The following is a 20,206-nucleotide window of genomic DNA, read 5'->3' as shown; positions in this document are numbered from 1 at the left end:
AGAAAAGATCAGAAACAGAAGAAAATGATCAGAAACATACACAAACCAACCACAAAAGACAAAAAAACTGCCAAAAAGAGACACAGAACAACCACAACATTCAGTTCAATTCCATTTTATTCATAGCACAGATTCACAGCATCTCAAAGCGGTTAGCACAGTAAGGTACAGAATTAGTGACACATGGTTATGATAAGCAGATGAAAAACGACCACAAACAGAGACTGGTTCTGTTCAGGTTTTATTTACGTTCTACGTCTTCAGGAACCAGTTTGAATGCTCGGTTTGATCTTCAGATGGTTCCAGACAGGAAACAGGAAGTGGAGGTTAAATGTGGGATCATCGTCTTGTTCTCAGCAGACGGATGCATTCAGACTGGTTCTGTCTGGTTTTATCTGGTTCTATCTGGTAATGTCTGGTTCTATCTGGTTCCTTCCTGGTTCTATCTGGTTTTATCTGGTTCTATCTGACTCTGTCTGGTTTTGTCTGGTTCTGCTTGGTTCTATCTGGTTCTATCTGGTTCTGTCTGCTGCTCCATTGGTTCAGTCATGAGGTTTTATCAGAACAGCAGTAAATAAAACAGCTAACATCTGGATCTACTGACCCAGCTGGATGAAACATCTGCTGCTGTTTCTGGAGTTAAATGTGATTTCTTCCCTTGCTTCTGAAGTTCTGTTCTACGGCGTCCAAACTTCAGGTTTCAGGTCTTAAATAAGCACTAAAATCATTTTTTACCCCAGTGAAGGACAAGAAGAACTAAAAGAAGATTCTGGACTGATTCATGTGTTCATGGAGATTTTTCTACATTTACCCTGAAAATACAGAACAAAACTGTGAAAAAAATGTTAAAAAGTTTGACTGTAAAATGTAATTTAATTTGATTTGATTTTATAATTAAAGATTGAAAAACTGTGAATAATGTCCACATTAAAAATCTTTATTTTTAAATGTTTTAGTGTAAAATGTTGTCGTCTTTACTGCGTTTAAATCAGCAGAAAACATCCAGATGTTCCAGATCAGTGGTTTGTTTTAAAGGTGAGTTCTGTCCATGAAGAACATCTGGACTGTAACTGGATCTCTGGTCTGCAGGAACCGACCCGTCCATGGACAGGAGAACCCCCGTCACCCCGTCCTCGTCCTCCCGGTACCACCGCCGCCGGTCCTCCGGATCCAGAGACGAACGCTACCGATCAGGTGAGACTCACCTGGAAGGAAACTGTTAGCTGCTAGCCGAGTTCGTTAGCTTCACCTGGTTAGCATGTGAAGGATGGCTCTGGTTCTAGATGAATCTGGTTCCAAATGAATCTGGTTCTAGATACATCTGGTTCTAGATAAATCTGGTTCTAGATTAATCTAGTTCTAGATGCTAGCCGAGAACCAGATTTGGTTCTGGATAAATCTGGTTCTAGTTGAAATCTGGTTCTAGTTAAATCTGGTTCCAAATGAATCTGGTTCTAGATGGGTCTGGTTCTAGGGGCATTTGGTTCTGGATAAATCTGGTTCTGGATAAATCTGGTCCTAGATAAATCTGGTTCTAGATGACGGCGTTCTGGTTCATGTTCTGTCTGAATCCATGAACTCTGGTTCTGGATGTTCTCCACCAGACGTTGGTTTGGTTCCATCTGGACTCAGCTGCAGATTAACGGATTAAAGGAGGATTTCCACTTTTATCGGTGTCTCGTTCTGATAATCTGCAGCAGTTTGAGCTCCGTAGTGAAGATCTGATGGAACCGTGGAACCTCAGAGGAACCCTGGTTCTCCTCATGTCGCTGCTGGAGAGTATGATAGAAAATAAATAATAAAATAAAAATCAAACCAGAGCAGAGCAGAGAGTTCTGTTTCGTCCCCAGAGTCGACTTCAGTCCTCAGTTATTCTGTTTACTGGAATAAAAACCGACTTTTTATTTATTCTGAACATTTTACTGGTGATCTACTGATTAAAAACTGATAGTATCAGAGAAAACATGTTTTTATTCATTTGTTTGTTAACCTGAAAGAAAACGAGTCAAAAATAAAATTGGTATTAAAAATCTTTCTTTTACAGTGTTTTAACTGTAAAATTACACTATTTTGTTTTTACAGAATAAAAACAATAATAACAGTAACAATATTAATAATAACAATTTTTAACGGATTTTTGCTTGTTTGTTTTTTTTTCTTTATTAAGGACTGAAAATTAGCAAAGATTTCTTTGACATATTTTCTTTGTTTTAAATTACAAATAATAATTTCCTTTATTGAATCTTAGAAAAGAGAAATGGACCCGTTAACCCAGAACAGAACCAGATCAAACTAATAAACATTTTCTGCTTTTACAGATGATAATTGTCTTTTTCAATGTTTCACTGTAATTTTAAATCAGCAAAGTCTGCATAAATGTTTAATATTTGCATTTACTGATTGATTGTTCGATTGTAGATGTTTTCTGTCTGACACAAGATGATAAAAGGAGAACTTCTTTGTTGAAACATGTTTTTGAAGGAGAATATTCCTAAACTTGTATTTTGTCCTTTAGCTTGAAGCAGTGAAGGACTTTAGGAGGCTGTTGGGCATCTTGTTTTACACATAATTAAAAAAAGAATATGTTCAGAAGTAGGCTATGTTGTGGATTTTGTTGTAATGAAACATGTAGTTTTGTCTGTTTAAGACCAGAGAGCAGCTCCTCACATGTTCCTGATGAAAAGGAGGAGATGCTGTCTAGTTTTATGGGTTTTATTTACTTTAGTCGTTTCTATTCTGACTTTATGTAAAGTCCAGTCTGCTTTATGCTAATGAGCTGCAGGTAACTCTGAGGCAATGCAACCAGCATAGACAATGAATGGGAAAGCAGACGTTTCTGTATCCTGTGGACCTTTGATCTCCAACACTGAAAAGAAGAGACTCCTCTCTGGGAAAATGTAAAATGATTAATTGTTAGTTATTAATGATTAAATTTCTGTCTGTTGTGTTTTATTGTTCCAACATTAAAGCGGCTCAGCCTCCTGGTTTAATCCGTGTTTTACATGTTTAGGGTTTAGTAAACGCTGAAGTCCTCAGGTGGAGCTCCATGCTTTAGATGGTTTCAGAGCGTTTACGCAGCAGGAGCAGCTGCTTGGATCCCGACATGGATTATCAGATGGATGTTTTAAGGATTCACATTTTAATCTTCTTACTGCATGAATGGAAGGTTGTAGATGGTACCGAAAACAGCCTGAAGCTCTGCTGAGTGGATGCAGAACCAGACCGAATGATGTCCTTCTGGTCCTGAAGCTCTGCTGAGTGGATGCAGAACCAGACCGAATGATGTCCTTCTGGTCCTGAAGCTCTGCTGAGTGGATGCAGAACCAGACCGAATGATGTCCTTCTGGTCCTGAAGCTCTGCTGGGTGGATGCAGAACCAGACCTAATGTTCTTCTGGTCCTGAAGCTCTGCTGGGTGGATGTAGAACCAGACCTAATGTTCTTCTGGTCCTGAAGCTCTGCTGGGTGGATGTAGAACCAGACCTAATGTTCTTCTGACTCTGTTCTCTTTGCAGATGTCCACACTGAGGCGGTTCAGGCGGCGCTGGCCAAGCACAAAGAAAGAAAGATGGCGGTTCCGATGCCATCGAAGCGACGCTCGCTGGTGGTCCAGACCTCCATGGACGCCTACACACCTCCAGGTGAGTAACCAACCAGAAAGATACCGTCAGTCACAGCAGATAGGACTGAATGAATCAGAAACAACGTTCTAAAAAGGTCCTGTTGGGTTCAGGACTCACACTGTCCAGGTCCTGGTTCCACTTAGTTCTAGTGGAGAAGCTCTGGTGTGATGTTGTTCTTTAGATGTTCTCCTGCTCTCCTTCTTCCATCTTCTTGTTTATTTGGAGGCATTCATGCTGAGTACAGTACTGTACTCATCTATAATATACAGTACTGTACCATACTATACTACACTGTACTGTTCTCAACAGCACTACACTACACTGCACCATTCTATGCTATACTATACTATATTATACTATGCTATGCTATACTATGCTATGCTATGCTATGCTATACTATACTATACTATACTATGCTATGCTATGCTATGCTATACTATGCTATGCTATGCTATGCTATGCTATGCTATACTATGCTATGCTATGCTATGCTATGCTATGCTATACTATACTATACTATATTATACTATGCTATGCTATACTATGCTATGCTATGCTATGCTATACTATACTATGCTATGCTATGCTATGCTATACTATGCTATGCTATACTATATTATACTGTACTATACTATACTATACTATGGTATACTATACTATGCTATGCTATACTATATTATACTGTACTATACTATACTATGTTATGTTATGTTATGCTATACTATGCTATGCTATACTATACTATACTATACTCTGTTCTTGTGTGTCTGTGTTTGTGTGTCTGTGTTTGTGTCTGTGTTTGTGTGTCTGTCTTTGTGTGTTTTTCTTGTATTGTGTTTGTGTGTCTGTGTTTGTGTGTCTGTCTTTGTGTGTTTTTCTTGTATTGTGTTTGTGTGTCTGTGTTTGTGTGTCTGTCTTTGTGTGTTTTTCTTGTGTTGTGTTTGTGTGTCTGTGTTTGTGTGTCTGTGTTTGTGTGTCAGTCTTTGTGTGTTTTTCTTGTGTTGTGTTTGTGTGTCTGTCTTTGTGTGTCTGTCTTTGTGTGTTTTTCTTGTGTTGTGTTTGTGTGTCTGTCTTTGTGTGTCTGTGTTTGTGTGTCTGTGTTTGTGTGTCTGTCTTTGTGTGTTTTTCTTGTATTGTTTTTGTTGTGTCTGTCTTTGTGTGTTTTTCTTGTATTGTTTTTGTTGTGTCTGTCTTTGTCGGTTTTTCTTGTATTGTTTTTGTTGTGTCTGTCTTTGTCGGTTTTTCTTGTATTGTTTTTGTTGTGTCTGTCTTTGTCGGTTTTTCTTGTATTGTTTTTGTTGTGTCTGTCTTTTGGTGCATTGAGGTGAAGCTGCAGCATTTACAGAAACACACAAACACAAACATAAATCTGTCAGGAACAAGCGTGCACTTTTGACACACTGAACACGCTGTCGTCGTGCATCTTCACGTGCACAGCGTTCACGGGATTTCTCTGTGTTTTTACCAAAGGACACGGAAACAGTCAGTCCTGCAGACGTTAAAAAAGCTCGTCTCCTCGGAGAGCAGGGAAAGCAGAATGCACACACACACACACACACACACACACACACACACACACACACACACACACACACACACACACACACACACACACACACACTGTCTGCAGGTTCATTCCAGGATAAACTGAGTCTCGTTGCTGAGCAGCGACTCTGATCTTCTCTCAGCTGGATTCAGGAAAAAAATCATGCAGAGCAGCTTCACTGACTATTCATTCATTCATTCATTCATTCATTCATTCATTCATTCATTCATTATTTCATTCATTCATTTATTATTTCATTCATTCATTCATTTTTTGTTTATTAATGAATTTATTCATTCATTGATTCTTTCTTTCTTTACTATAGTACACTACAATATATTATACTATACTATGCTACGCTACACTATACAGTATTATGCTATACTACACGAAAGTATAATATACTACATTATACTATACTATATTTACTAAATGGTAAATGGTTGTATTTATATAGCACTTTTATCCAAAGCGCATCACATTCACACATATGAATCACATTCACACACTGATGGTGGAAGCTGCCATGCAAGGCGCTAACCACGACCCATTAGGAGCAATTAGGGGTTCGGTGTCTTGCTCAGGGACACCTCGACATGAACTCGACGGGCTGAGGATCGAACCGGTAATCTTCCAGTTACAAGACGGCCACTCTACCCACTGAGCCATGCCACCCCTCCGCTCCCCATTTACTATACTACAATATAATATAATATAATATAATATAATATTACCACCTTATAATACTACATTATGCTATACTACATTATACCACACTGTACTGTACTATACTATACTTTACTATACTACACTAAAGTATAATATACTACATTATGCTATACTATATTTACTATACCACACTATAATATACTAGGCTATACTACAATATAATATAATATTACCACCTTATAATACTACATTATGTTATACTACATTATACTGTACTATACTATACTATACTATACTAAACTGTACTATACTATACTATACTATACTTAACTGTACTATACTATACTATACTATACTATACTATACTAAACTGTACTATACTATGCTATACTGTACTATACTATACTATACTATACTTAACTGTACTATACTATACTATACTATACTATACTAAACTGTACTATACTATACTATACTATACTATACTATACTATACTATACTGTACTATACTATACTATACTATACTTAACTGTACTATACTATACTATACTATACTATACTAAACTGTACTATACTATACTATACTATACTATACTAAACTGTACTATACTATACTATACTATACTATACTATACTAAACTGTACTATATTATACTATACTAAACTGTACTATATTATACTATACTAAACTGTACTATACTATACTATACTATACTATACTGTACTATATTATACTATACTAAACTGTACTATACTATACTATACTATACTAAACTGTACTATACTATACTATACTGTACTATATTATACTATACTATACTATACTGTACTATATTATACTATACTAAACTGTATTATACTATACTATACTATATTATATTATACTATACTATACTATACTGTACTATATTATACTATACTAAACTGTACTATACTATACTATACTATACTAAACTGTACTATACTATACTATACTATACTAAACTGTACTATACTATACTATACTGTACTATATTATACTATACTATACTATACTGTACTATATTATACTATACTAAACTGTACTATACTATACTATACTATACTGTACTATACTATACTATACTATACTTAACTGTACTATACTATACTATACTATACTATACTATACTAAACTGTACTATACTATACTATACTATACTATACTATACTAAACTGTACTATACTATACTATACTATACTATACTAAACTGTACTATATTATACTATACTAAACTGTACTATATTATACTATACTAAACTGTACTATACTATACTATACTATACTATACTGTACTATATTATACTATACTAAACTGTACTATACTATACTATACTATACTAAACTGTACTATACTATACTATACTATACTATACTAAACTGTACTATACTATACTATACTGTACTATATTATACTATACTATACTATACTATACTGTACTATATTATACTATACTAAACTGTATTATACTATACTATACTATATTATATTATACTATACTATACTGTACTGTACTGTGCTGTACTATACTATACTTAACTAAACTGTACTATGCTATATTGTACTATACCATATACTATAGTATATAATACTGTACTATACTATAATGTACTATACTATACTATACTACACTATATTATACTGTACTGTACTATACTGTACTATACTATACTATACTACACTATATTACACTGTACTGTACTATACTGTACTATACTTTTACATGGCAGAGAGGTGTTTACTGCTGTATTAATGATCAGTATCTTGTACCAAATCTTTAAAGGCAGAAAGCAGAAAATCATTTTCATTCTCACAAGCTGACTGATTTAAATGTCCAGCAGATTGTGTTGTCATGTTCTAATGCCAAACTATGACAAAATGTGACAAAAACTGAGCAAATATCACCGTGTTTACTTCATTATGAAGAGTGGAGTCCAGGAATCTGTTGGACCTGAAACGAGTTCTGAGAAAAATCAGTTGGAATTCCTTCATCAGTCACTCGACTTCTTTGTGTTTGTAAAAGCCCTGAGAGAACACACACACACACACACACACACACACACACACACACAGAGAGAGAGCAGTGAGTGTGTGTGAGAACTGGGTCAGCTTCTGTTGTTATTCATATCAGCACCATCAGGCTCATAACGCCGCTGTGGGCTTTATGGAAATCACATGCAAAACATGTGCTCATAAACACACACACACGCTTTATTCCTGCACTGACGTCAAACACACTGAAACATTTCTACTGTATTTCTGTCTGTTATGTTTTATATAAATCAGTCTGTTCAAACACACATGTATGATGTTATCAGTAATAAGGTCATTAATTAAAGATCAGTTTTTAATCTGTGGATTCTAAATTCATTTTCTAATGTGAACAATGTTGAAGTCATTCTGCTGAGTGCTGGGATAATTTCAGACTAAATTTTGAATTATTTTAGAGTTTCATCAACACTTTGAGTCATTTTGTATGACATCTGGGTCTGTACACTCAGTTTTTAATCATTTTGGACAAAATTTTTATACATTTTTGAATTTATAGTGACGTTATTCAATTTTTGAGTCATCTTGTACTAGATCTGAGTCATTGTGCTTAGTTCTTATAAAATATTTGACAACATTTTGAGTGATGTTGGACTGTCTGGTCATTTTGTCCAAATTTTGAGCCAGTTTGTCACAAAAAAAACTCCAAAAACTCACAGAAATGGCTTAAAATGTTCTCGAGTTTTGGTGTTTAGCCGGCTGGCTAGCGTAGCTACATGAGGGTGAGCGCTGCTTTTAAAGACTCTCAAAAGCACCAAATTTTTAATACTCCAATCTGTAATTCTCAAAAATTTAGCTGCAAATCATTTTAATTCAGCAGGTGTTTGTGTATGTTTGAGAAATGAAACACAACTGGCTCACGTGTACTAACAGTAAACCTACAAATGAAAGAAAAGTGTCCTAAAGATCATGGCCGTCGTAGGAGCTGCAGTAGAAACCAGGTGGACATCTCTGGGAGGTTCTTGAACAAAAACCAGAGACGTCCAGCAGGTTTCTACTGAAGCTCCTACGATTAAGAAACAAATCCTGTGAATGTTGAAATGCTGGCTTACAGTATTTACATCATTTATGAATGTGTAACTCCTTCCTTGTTCTGTCCTCAGACACCTCCTCGGGCTCAGAGGGTGAAGGCCAGGGGGATGAGGACGAAGGAGGAGACGGCGAGGAAGAGGACGGAGGAGGCGGTGGAGGGACGTCATCCAGCCGGGAGGGCAGCATCAGCATGGAGCACTGGATCAGCCGGGCCATCCATGGGACCTCCTCCACCACCACCACCTCCTCCACCGCCTCCTCGTCCTCCTCTTCCACACGAAGCGGCGGCAACGGCGCCGCCAGCGGCAGGCTGGCCGACGTCCTGGCCCAGCACGTCCACATTTCCGCCCAGCACCACCTCCGTCACCACCACCACCACCACCGCCGACACAAGACAGGTAAGGACCGAACAGCCACACCTGGATGCTGCTGATCCTACCGCTCATCCTACCTCTGATCCTACCTCTGATCCTACCGCTGATCCTACCGCTGATCCTACCTCTGATCCTACCGCTGATCCTACCGCTGATCCTACCGCTGATCCTACCTCTGATCCTACCGCTGATCCTACCTCTGATCCTACCTCTGATCCTACCGCTGATCCTACCTCTGGTCCTACCGCTGATCCTACCGCTGATCCTACCGCTGATCCTACCTCTGATCCTACCACTGATCCTACCGCTGATCCTACCGCTGATCCTACCGCTGATCCTACCTCTGATCCTACCGCTGATCCTACCGCTGATCCTACCTCTGATCCTACCGCTGATCCTACCGCTGATCCTACCTCTGATCCTACCGCTGATCCTACCGCTGATCCTACCTCTGATCCTACCTCTGATCCTACCGCTGATCCTACCTCTGATCCTACCGCTGATCCTACCTCTGATCCTACCGCTGATCCTACCTCTGATCCTACCACTGATCCTACCTCTGATCCTACCGCTGATCCTACCTCTGATCCTACCACTGATCCTACCTCTGATCCTACCGCTGATCCTACCTCTGATCCTACCACTGATCCTACCGCTGATCCTACCGCTGATCCAACACCTTCAGCAAACTGTAGAGAGATCATCAGCCTTCTTTGGAACATCTAAGCTGACTGGTGACACCTAAAGAAAAATACATGTGGAGTCCTTCAGTGAAGACCTCAGCTGGTCTGTCAGGTCGAAATCTAAACCCAACAATCAAAATCTAAACAACTTTAGCTAGAAAAAGACTGGACTATACTATACTATGCTATGCTATGCTATACTGTACTGTGCTGTGCTGTGCTGTGCTGTGCTGTGCTGTGCTATTCTATACTATGCTATACTATAATTGAAAGATTTTTAGGAAAATGTTGGTATTTGCAACCGGATGATGCTCTAAACCAACTCTGAACACCTCTGCAAGATCTGGGAAAGTTTTGCAAAATCCAGAGTTGGTTTCACATCCTGGCATCTTTAGCAAAGTTCAGACATCTATAAGAATGATCGGCCAGCTGCTAGGAGCACTGAGGAACCTTCAGAACTTATAATTTACCTAGTCTGGATGTGTTTAACCTACTCCTAAAGCTATCACACAAGACCAGACACTCAACAAAACCCAACAAATTCAGACTCCTGTGGGACAAGGATTAGTTCTCCAGAGCTGATGGGCACCAGTTAGCTCCAGTTTGAAGCCTCCCTCCTTCTTGTTCTTCAGGCCTTCTAGCCCATCTCTCCTCCTGGAGGTATTTGGGAGCCTAGCGTCCGGCTCGGCCTCCTTCCATCCCTCGGCTTTAGGAGGGACGGCGTGTTTTCCCCTCAGTGTTCTCCATATAACGGTTCTTTCCTGCTAATTAAATCCGTGCTGAGCCCAGACGGTCGATGCTAACCTTGGCAGCAGCAGTGAAAGCAGTGTTTCTGCTCGCAGCTTTCTGAAGGGAGAAATGTTGATGAGGAGAATCAACAATGCTTTTAAAGAGTCTCTCCAAGGTTCCAGTGTTTTCTGTTTATTGATTCATCACATTATGAGGCATGTTTTCATCTGATAGCAGACGGTGGTGGAACCAATCACAAATAGATACTTTTTTAAGATGGATAGATACTTTATTAATCCCGAGGAAAATTTAAGTGTTCAGCAGCTTATATACAACATAAAATAACAAAAAAGGCAGGTCAGTAACATTAATAGTAAAGGTTAGTATATAAAACTATTACAGTTTTAATATCAACAGGGTGCTAAGTGAAATTAAAAATTCAATATACAGTATTTACACATTTCAAGGCTCGGAAGTATAAAATTAAAGTGAATTAAGTGATTAAAAGTGGCTTTGACAGGATCAGAGAAACAAACTGTTGTCTGGTTCCAGAAGGTTCTAAATAACATCCAGATGCAGAGAAGAGTTCAGAAAAGCCAAACTAGAGCTAGATGGAGCATTATATCAGCACCTTTTAAAGTAGAGTGGATCTGAGTCACAGATTCAGTTAAACTTCATTAAATCTGCAGGTGGTTTCCTGGATGTAGAATCTGTCCTTCAGCTCTGCAAAGACCAGACTCAGACCTTAAAGTTGTGGCTGGAGCTTCTGGTTGACGGTGGTTTTACCCAGTGAGCTGGCAGGTTTCTCCTGTAAACCCTGCAGAGGAACTTTAACTCTGCTGGTGGAGATGGTCAGCTATCTGAGCTCTGCTGGACTTCATGGAGTCCTTCTAGCGCTACATGGACCAGATCTCCACCTGCTGCAGGTTCTGGTTGGCCTCTACTTTGCTACAGTCCAGAACCGATTGTTTTTCAGTTATTCTGGTTTGTATGGAGGTCAAATGTGAGTTTAACTTTGACAGAGGAGTTCAGTCTGTCCTGTATGAACTCACACATCTAAACACACCGACACTTTCACGTCCCTCACCGTAGAACATCTAGCAGCTCCTCAGACATGCTGCTGCTGTAAAAACCAATTAAACAGTCTGACTGAGAGCAGCTGGTGGTGACAGTCATCACTGCTGGACTTTACATAAATACATCTACTTTATGGGGTCCTTGTAGCGTTCATGGATCAGGTCTGCAGGTTCTGGTCGGCCGGTACCTCCTATGGATTCCGTCGCTGCCCAAGAAGCTGAATGACATCCAGGAAGTAGTGGTCATGGTGTTTTTCAGTTATTGTGGTTTGTACAGAGGTAAAATGTGAGTTTATCTTTGGCAGAGGAGTTCAGTCTGTCCTGTATGAACTCACACCTGTACACATCTAAACACACCGACACCTTCTCTAGGTAATAAAACCGTAGAAGACAAAGTCCAGGGCGGAAACAACAGCTGGAGAGTTTTCTGTCTCTAATCAGGAGCTTTATTCTACTCTTAGATTTTATAGCATTTGAACTCAAACTGCTCTCTTGAATTGCTACTGCTTTTTAAAAAATCTTTTATCCAAAGCTTTGACAGCAGCATTTACTAAACCTTCCACCTGAAGTCCATACAGACAGAAACACAGTCAAAACTAAAAGAACAGAAGAATCTAGAGTTTTACCTCTACCAACAGTACCGATGTATAGTTCTTCTTCCTTCCATTTTTCTGATGAAACTCAAGGATTTGCTCATAAGGTCCTGCTTCTGTCCATCCTGAGGACTCGATGTTCAATGAGCTTGATGAGCAAATAGATGTTTGAGAACGAAGCTTTAATCAACCGTCTGTCAGGAAGAGAAAAACACACCAAGAATCCATCAGAGCTTCTGGAAGAGTTCCATGTTGGACGGAGTTAAAGCTGCTGAGGTTTGAGCCGTTCATCAAGCTGTCATTCTGGAAGCAGCAAGACGTTTATCAGGAACCGATTCACTGATTGATCCAGCAGAAACATCCAGCCGAGGCTCCGTTAGTAGTTTTATAAATCCTGATTCTTCAGCTACAGTTTCTCTGATCTAAAAGACCAGATCATCATATTTAACCCTGCTGTTTGTTGAAGCTCAATTTATAGCTATAAAAAATTTTAAAAGTATATTTTACGTGTGAAAACGTCTTCTGTGTGTAATCAACATGTAAAATTAAAAATGGTTCATTTCACAAACAAGGGGTCTTTGACTTACGTCCGAGTCCCGTTCCTACGGAAATGTAAACAAAGCCGTTCCGTGCATCACGATATCGATCGGTTCTTTATAGACGTCACAAACACCAACGACTTTCATGCATGTACAGTATGAAGCTTTTTACAAGAAGATAACATAATAATATGTTGCACTGTTTTTACAACTTGACCGATGTTTGTCGATGTTTCACGTCCATGGAGACGGCTTTCCTTTTCTTCCAAGCATCAGAAGAGTCTGACTTACACTGGGACACATAATTAAGGACAAAAAGTTAGTGAATGTAGCACAATCCAAGGTGGAGTACAACCGGAGAATGGAAACAAAGCAGTCTTATAGCACCGCATGATGACGCGGCGTTATAAGACGCTATAAGACGGCCACCACTTAACCAGTTCCGAAGTGACAACGTAACACCGTAGGTCGAGAACGTCGTAAACCGAGGACTTCCTGTATTTGCACCCTGAACAGAAGAGGTGTCTTGTCTTAATTTACCAACTTCATAAAAAGAAAAAAATTCCAAATATTAATGTAAAAAAATTGATGTCATGTAAAATTATTGTATTTTATATGTAGGTCTTTAAAATGTACATTTTTCAATTAAAAACAAGTGGATTTTCCTCATTGAGCTGATCTGTGAGTTAAAGAACACCATTAAACTAAATACTGATTGAAATTATTATTAATGGAGTTAATGAGATATAAATAATGCTTAGTGCTAGTTTCTGTTTTCTGAACATTAAATGATTCATTTAGCAGCAAGAAAATGTAAAGTTTGTCATAAAGTCACCTCTTACCAGATAGAAGATAAACTTAGTCTCCGTTAGTAGCTCTCACCTGTTAGCTTAGTAGCTCTCACCTGTTAGCTTAGTAGCTCTCACCTGGTAGCTTAGTAGCTCTCACCTGTTAGCTTAGTAGCTCTCACCTGTTAGCTTAGTAGCGCTCACCTGTTAGCTTAGTAGCTCTCACCTGTTAGCTTAGTAGCGCTCACCTGTTAGCTTAGTAGCGCTCACCTGTTAGCTTAGTAGCTCTCACCTGTTAGCTTAGTAGCGCTCACCTGTTAGCTTAGTAGCGCTCACCTGTTAGCTTAGTAGCGCTCACCTGTTGGCACTCAGTTTCTCTAAAAGATCGTGTTTCTGATTTTTTTAAAAAGCATCTTTCTGAAACGACTGAGTCTCTGTTGAAGCTAAATAAATGGAACAAACTGCAGTCGCTGTGATAAAACTTGTGGTATTTTACTCAAACGTCTGAAGTTCCTGCTCAGAATCACAGCTGCTCATTAAACAGCAGGTCTGACTGCTGCTGGCAGGAAGTGGATTCACTTGATAACACGTCTTAAAATAAGTCTGTACGGCTCATAAAACCTGGAGGCTCAGAATAACTGCCTCTGGTTTGGAACGGGAGTTTAGAGACTCAAAGATGGACAAAAAACAACTAAAGGAGGGAAAAAACTAAAACCAGGAAGAATATAAACCTAGATATAAGTTCTCTAAAAAAATAACTGAAATGAATCTTATCAAGATGAGACGAGTGAAATTTTACTTCAATTAAGGAAAATATCTTTTCAAGAACTGAATAATTAATTTATAATGACAACAAGAACAACCAGATTTATAAAAGAGACACTGAAGATCATGATGCCAAACTCTCACAATGCTCTCTGCTTTAACTGTAGTCTGAGTGACACCTCCTCTGGTCTCTACATGATTAAAGAGAAAGGGGCTCCACCTGGTGGAACAACCAGGAACTACAGCTGATCTGCATTTACCCTCTAGTACTACATTTACTCTGTAATACTTTATTTACCCTCTAATACTACATTTACCCTCTAATACTTTATTTACCGTCTAGTACTTTATTTACCGTCTAGTACTACATTTACTCTCTAATACTTTGTATACCCTCTAACTGTCTGATTTTCCAGCAGCATCATTCTTCTTATTCGTCCTCGTCTGACATCATCACAGACGGTCAGATGAGGTCACTGCAGAAGCGTGCACACTCTCATGCATGCTCTCATGCACATGCAGAAGTAGTCCAGAGGCACATGCAGACAAACAGCTGGCTGCTTCAGAGCGTGCACGTCTGGCTGTACCCAGATGTTGCAGACAGTAATTAGCATGCAGAGCTGCAGAGCTGCATTGTTGGTGTTCAGCTCACGTCTGGATCAGAATTCTGTTTCTGTTCTGCTGAGACTCCAAGTTCTGGAAGCATCTCTGCTCTGTTAGTCGCTCTGCTAGCTGCTCTGTTAGCTGCTCTGTTAGCTGCTTTGCTAGCTGCTCTGCTAGCTGCGCTGTTAGCTGCTTTGCTAGCCGCTCTAGTAGCCGCTCTGCTAGCTTCTCTGTTAGCTGCTCTGTTAGCTGCTTTGCTAGCCGCTCTGTTAGCTGCTCTGCTAGCTGCTCTGCTAGCTGCTGTGTTAGCTGCTCTGTTAACTGCTTTGCTAGCCGCTCTATTAGCCGCTCTGCTAGCTGCTCTGTTAGCTGCTCTGTTAGCTGCTCTTTTAGCCACCCTTTAGCTGCTCTGCAAGCTGCTCTGTTTGCCGCCCTGTTAGCCGCTCTGCTAGCTGCTCTGTTTGCCGCCCTGTTAGCTGCTCTGTTAGCCACCCTGTTAGCTGTTTGATAGCTGCTCTGTTAGCTGCTCTGTTAGCTGCCCTGTTAGCCGCCCTGTTAGATGCTCTGTTGGATGCTCTGATAGCCACTCTGATAGCCAATTTTATACTATGCTAACATAAGATAAGATAAGCTGTGCTATGACAATACAAGAGAAGCTAAGCTATGCTAAGATAAAAATAAGTTATGCTAAGATAAAATAAGATGAGATAAGATACTCTATGCTAAAACAATACAAGATAAACTAAGTTATGCTAAGATGCAATAAATTATGAAATAAGATAAACTGAGCTATGTTAAGATAAACTGTACTAAGATACGATAAGATAAGCAATGCTATGTTACGCTAAGACAAGATAAGCTAAGATAAGATAGACTATGCTAAGCTAAAAAGAGCTAGATTATGCTAATATAAGATAAGCAGTTCATAGCTTTATAGATGCATCTCCTCCATTTCCTCTCTATTGTCTCTGAAGCTACAGAACAAAGTGTTTTATGGAGTTTTGAGTTCAGAGACAACAACCGTCGTTCCGTTAATGAAAAGGAACAGAGAAGATCGATACTGAAAGTTCTCATTAGATTAAAACTCCCACTAGATTAAATGAAGCTTATTGGTTTCACGTATAAACGTCTCCTCACGCTTTAAATAAAGAATAAAAGCGACTTAATGATCTTCTGCTGCATCTCCACTCTCTTAAAAACCTCACAGTGGACTTAATGACATCCAGAATGATGGAGGGGGTTCTATGTGCACATCAGCAGAACGTCTGAATAGAACTTGTCCTTTGATTTCCTGGTTCTGGATGGAGGCCAGGATCCTCTAAATGACCTGCAGAAGTTCAGGAGTAAAGACAAGTTCTGTCAGAACCGTACAGAAGAACATCCGGTTCTCTCAAATGTCGAATTGTGTGGAACATTGAAGATCCTGGTTCTGTTTTGTTTTTCTTTTATCTTCTCTTTTATTTTTGCAGAACGTTCTCATGTTCCTACTAGGGTTGGATCATCAGCCTTCAGTCATGTAGTTTCATACGACTGAACCTGGAAGTTTTAATGTTTTTATCAAGAAAATGTTCCAATCAAATGTTTAAAGAATGTTTAAAGAACATGTTCATTTCCAATAATGAAGTTAGTATAATGTTTTATTATCAGTATTCAGAGAACGTTGTCAGAGCACAGATGATGTTCTGTCACAACGAAGGAGGGAAGTTCTCAAACCAACATTCAGAAAATGTTTTCCAGATGTTCTTGAGGTCTCAGCTGACGTTCCTGTACTTTGCTGTATTAACAAAGGAGGGAACACGTTGTTTAATGTTCTCTATAATACATTCAACGTTCCATGACAACAAAGCAGGAATGTTCTCAAAGCAACATTAAAATGTTTTTCAGAAGTTCTCAAGGCCTCAGATGAGAGAATGTTTTATAACGTTCTTGTAATGTGATATAATAAAGGTGGAACATTTTGCCTTTTTGTTGAGGGAACACATCATAGAATGTTCTATCAGAAGAAGGATGTTCTCAATGTCACCTTCAGAAAACACTTTAAAGATGTTATGGAGGCCTCAGATGGCAGCACGTTCTTTATGTTCCTGTAGCAAACTATATTAAAAGTCGTAAATTTTATCTTTTGTCGAGGGAACACATTATAGAACGTTCTTTTGTAAGATGTTTCCACAATCATAAAGAGCAAGTTCTCAATACAACATTCAAAAATTGTTTTAAGTTGTTCTCAAGATCTTAAATGTCAGAACGTTCTTCATAAGACATTCCTGTACTGCGCTGTATTAACAAAGGATGGAACATACATTTATGCAGCATTCTCTATAAAACATTCTCACAACGTTCCATGATGACAAAAGAATAATGTTCTCAATGCAACATTCAGAAAATATTTTCCAGATGTTCTTGAGGCCTCAGATGACAGAACCTTTTATAGTGTTCCTGTAACGTGGATTATTGAAGGTGGAACATTGTTTTGGGAACACATTGTAGAACGGTTCTCATTAAGACATTTTCATACAATAATAAATGAAGATGTTCCTGACATAACATCTTAAAGGTGTTTTCTAGTTGTTATTGGGACCTCAGAGGACAGAACGTGTGAAAGGTTCCTTCAACATTCCATGGAAACAAGAGAAGAACGTTCTTTAAGAGCATAAACATTTTTAGAACGTTTTTAGTTATTCTGCCTTTCAAAACAAGGTTCTGGGAACTAAAAGAAAGCATTATTAGAACATTGTAGAACATTAAAAGAAATTCTGTCTGGGTTAGGGTCTAAGAGCATCAACTGGAAGGTTAAATGTGCGATCATGGAATAGAACGTTAAATGTACAATCATGGAATAGAACGTTAAATGTACAATTGTGGACTAGAACGTAAATCTACGATCGTGGACTAGAATGTTTAATGTACGATCATGGACTCGAACATTGAATCCAGTCAATGATCATAGATTTAACGTTCTACAATTCTACAGTTTCATTTAGCAGACGCTTTTGTCCAAAGCGACGTACAACACAAGCAAGAATTCAGACATAAGGAAAAACCTTTAGTAAGTGCAAAAAGTGCTTCAAGTGCGATTGGTCAGAGGTGTTGCCATCAAGTTGCAGAAGAATTGCCAACCCCCCCCCCCCCCCCCCTTTTTTTTTTTTTTACTTTGTCAGCGCTAAATAAGTGCTGGGTTTTGGACCACCTGACTTATTCTACCCCTAAGGTGGAGTCAGATTAAGTGCCTAGGTTCTAGTTGTTGATCATGGACGCTAACCCAGACAAAATTTATTTTGACGTTCTAAAATGTTCTAATCGTGTTTCAGCTGAGCTCTTCTTTGTCTTGTTGATTGTTTTTTTTTTCTCCTGTTGACTGAACACTGGACATTAATGGTTCCACATTTAAAACAAGGTTGAATGAATAAAAAACAGGTTATTTGTTGTGATATAGGAAAAGAATCATTTTGAATTCCTCAAAGAACTAAAGGTGCCTCAAAGAACGGTCAAAAATGGTTCCTTTGTTGCTCCAGAGAACTTTAAAGAATTGAACCATTTTTCACGTCGTTCCTTCTGGTTCCATTTTAAAGTCGATCTTTGAGTGAAATGTTAGAATTCGTGGTTCTTCCAGTTGAAGATGTTTTATTTTCTGTTCTCCAGAGAACCACTCGGCACCTCCAGACGTCACCGGTTACACCAACAACACCGACAGCATCCAGGTGGAGAGAACGCCGGCCGCCGGAACCGGCAACGCCGCCCCGAGACCACCGCCCCGGTACGGCAACGCCGAGCTGATGGAGACAGGAGACGGTGAGTCAGACGGAGGATCTCTAAACTTCACAATATACTGTTTTAAATATCTTAAAGTTCATCCATTAAAACTGATCTACGGATGTTCTTTGAGGATTGTATAATGTTCTCTTCATATTTTACATCTTCAGCTTTGTTTTTTTTTGCTTCGGTTATAAACAGAACAGCAGAAAAACGCAAAAAAATCAGTCATAAAAGTCCTAATTTCACGTATTCAGACATAAAGTTAAAAGCAAAAGTTACACTAAAATATAAACTCAGTGTTTTCATGGGAGTTCTCCCCCTTTTAGAAAACTGAAAACTGTTGTTGAAAGTTTACAGAAGAACTTGATCAAATTTTCTTCACTTGAAAAATATTTTAGTTTTTCACCCAGAAATACAGTAAATACATTTTTTAAGACTTTTAATTCAAAAGGAGTCATATTTCAATGCAAATGTAATATAAATAATAATATACAGCGTCCTCTATAATTATTGGAACCCCTGGTTAAGATGTTTTCTTTAGCTTCTAAGAATTTCATTTTTTTTCTATAAATAATATAGGACCACAATGAAAAAAGAGGAAAATCCAACCTTTAATTCAAGTGCATTTATTCAGTGGGGAAAAAAAATCACACAGTAAGAAATAATTCTTTTACATCAAATCATGTGTGCCACAATTATTAGCACCCCTGATGTTAATACTTTGTACAACCCTCTTTTGCCAACAAAACAGCCCCTAATCTTCTCCTATAATACATTTTCTACAATTTTCAGTGTGAGAGTATGCTTCTGCAATAAAAATTGAATTTATTTTAAGGTTTTTAACACATCTTAACCAGAGGTGCCAATAATTCTGGAGGGCGCTGTATATATAATATATATAATATGACGTTGTTGTTTTATTGTTCCTCAAGCAGATTTTCTCATTTCTGCTCTTTCTGATCTATCTCATGTTGAAATGTGTTCACAGTGAATTCAAAGTACATATCAGAGGGCAGCTGATGAAAATGTGGAAAATGTGTTTCTCCTCCTAAATGTCATGGTTCTATCTGCTGGACTGATGAAGTTCTGAGGCTCAGAAATGATGGAAAAAGTCCATTAAAAAGTGATAAATGTGGACCCACCTCTATGGACTTCAAGGACCTGGAATGTTCTAAGTGAGACTAAACTTAAAGACTGGAAGCAGGAAAGGAGAACGTCCCCTAGAGAAAGTTCTAGAGTAGACCTACTGACAACTGGAGAAAGCTCTAGAGTAGACCTACCGACAACTGGAGAAAGTTCTAGAGCAGACCTACCGACAACTGGAGAAAGTTCTAGAGTAGACCTACTGCCACCTGGAGAAAGTT

At 38.6% G+C, this 20,206-nt stretch overlaps 1 protein-coding gene across 1 annotated transcript in view; it reads left to right on the top strand.

The window, feature by feature from the left end:
* The window catches only part of LOC110958297 (disco-interacting protein 2 homolog C), a gene marked incomplete at its 5' end in the record, with an annotated part of 74,892 nt that overhangs the window by 12,160 nt on the left and 42,526 nt on the right, over positions 1–20,206 (top strand). The window contains 4 exons of the mRNA XM_051953912.1: positions 1,090–1,194; positions 3,515–3,640; positions 9,011–9,337; positions 18,729–18,878. Coding sequence (XP_051809872.1) covers positions 1,090–1,194; positions 3,515–3,640; positions 9,011–9,337; positions 18,729–18,878 — 708 coding nt within the window. The remainder of the gene's footprint in view (positions 1–1,089; positions 1,195–3,514; positions 3,641–9,010; positions 9,338–18,728; positions 18,879–20,206) is intronic.

Source organism: Acanthochromis polyacanthus, chromosome 9 (genome assembly GCF_021347895.1).
Source record: "Acanthochromis polyacanthus isolate Apoly-LR-REF ecotype Palm Island chromosome 9, KAUST_Apoly_ChrSc, whole genome shotgun sequence".
NCBI lineage: Eukaryota > Metazoa > Chordata > Actinopteri > Pomacentridae > Acanthochromis > Acanthochromis polyacanthus.
This window is presented reverse-complemented; position numbering and strand designations above follow the sequence as displayed.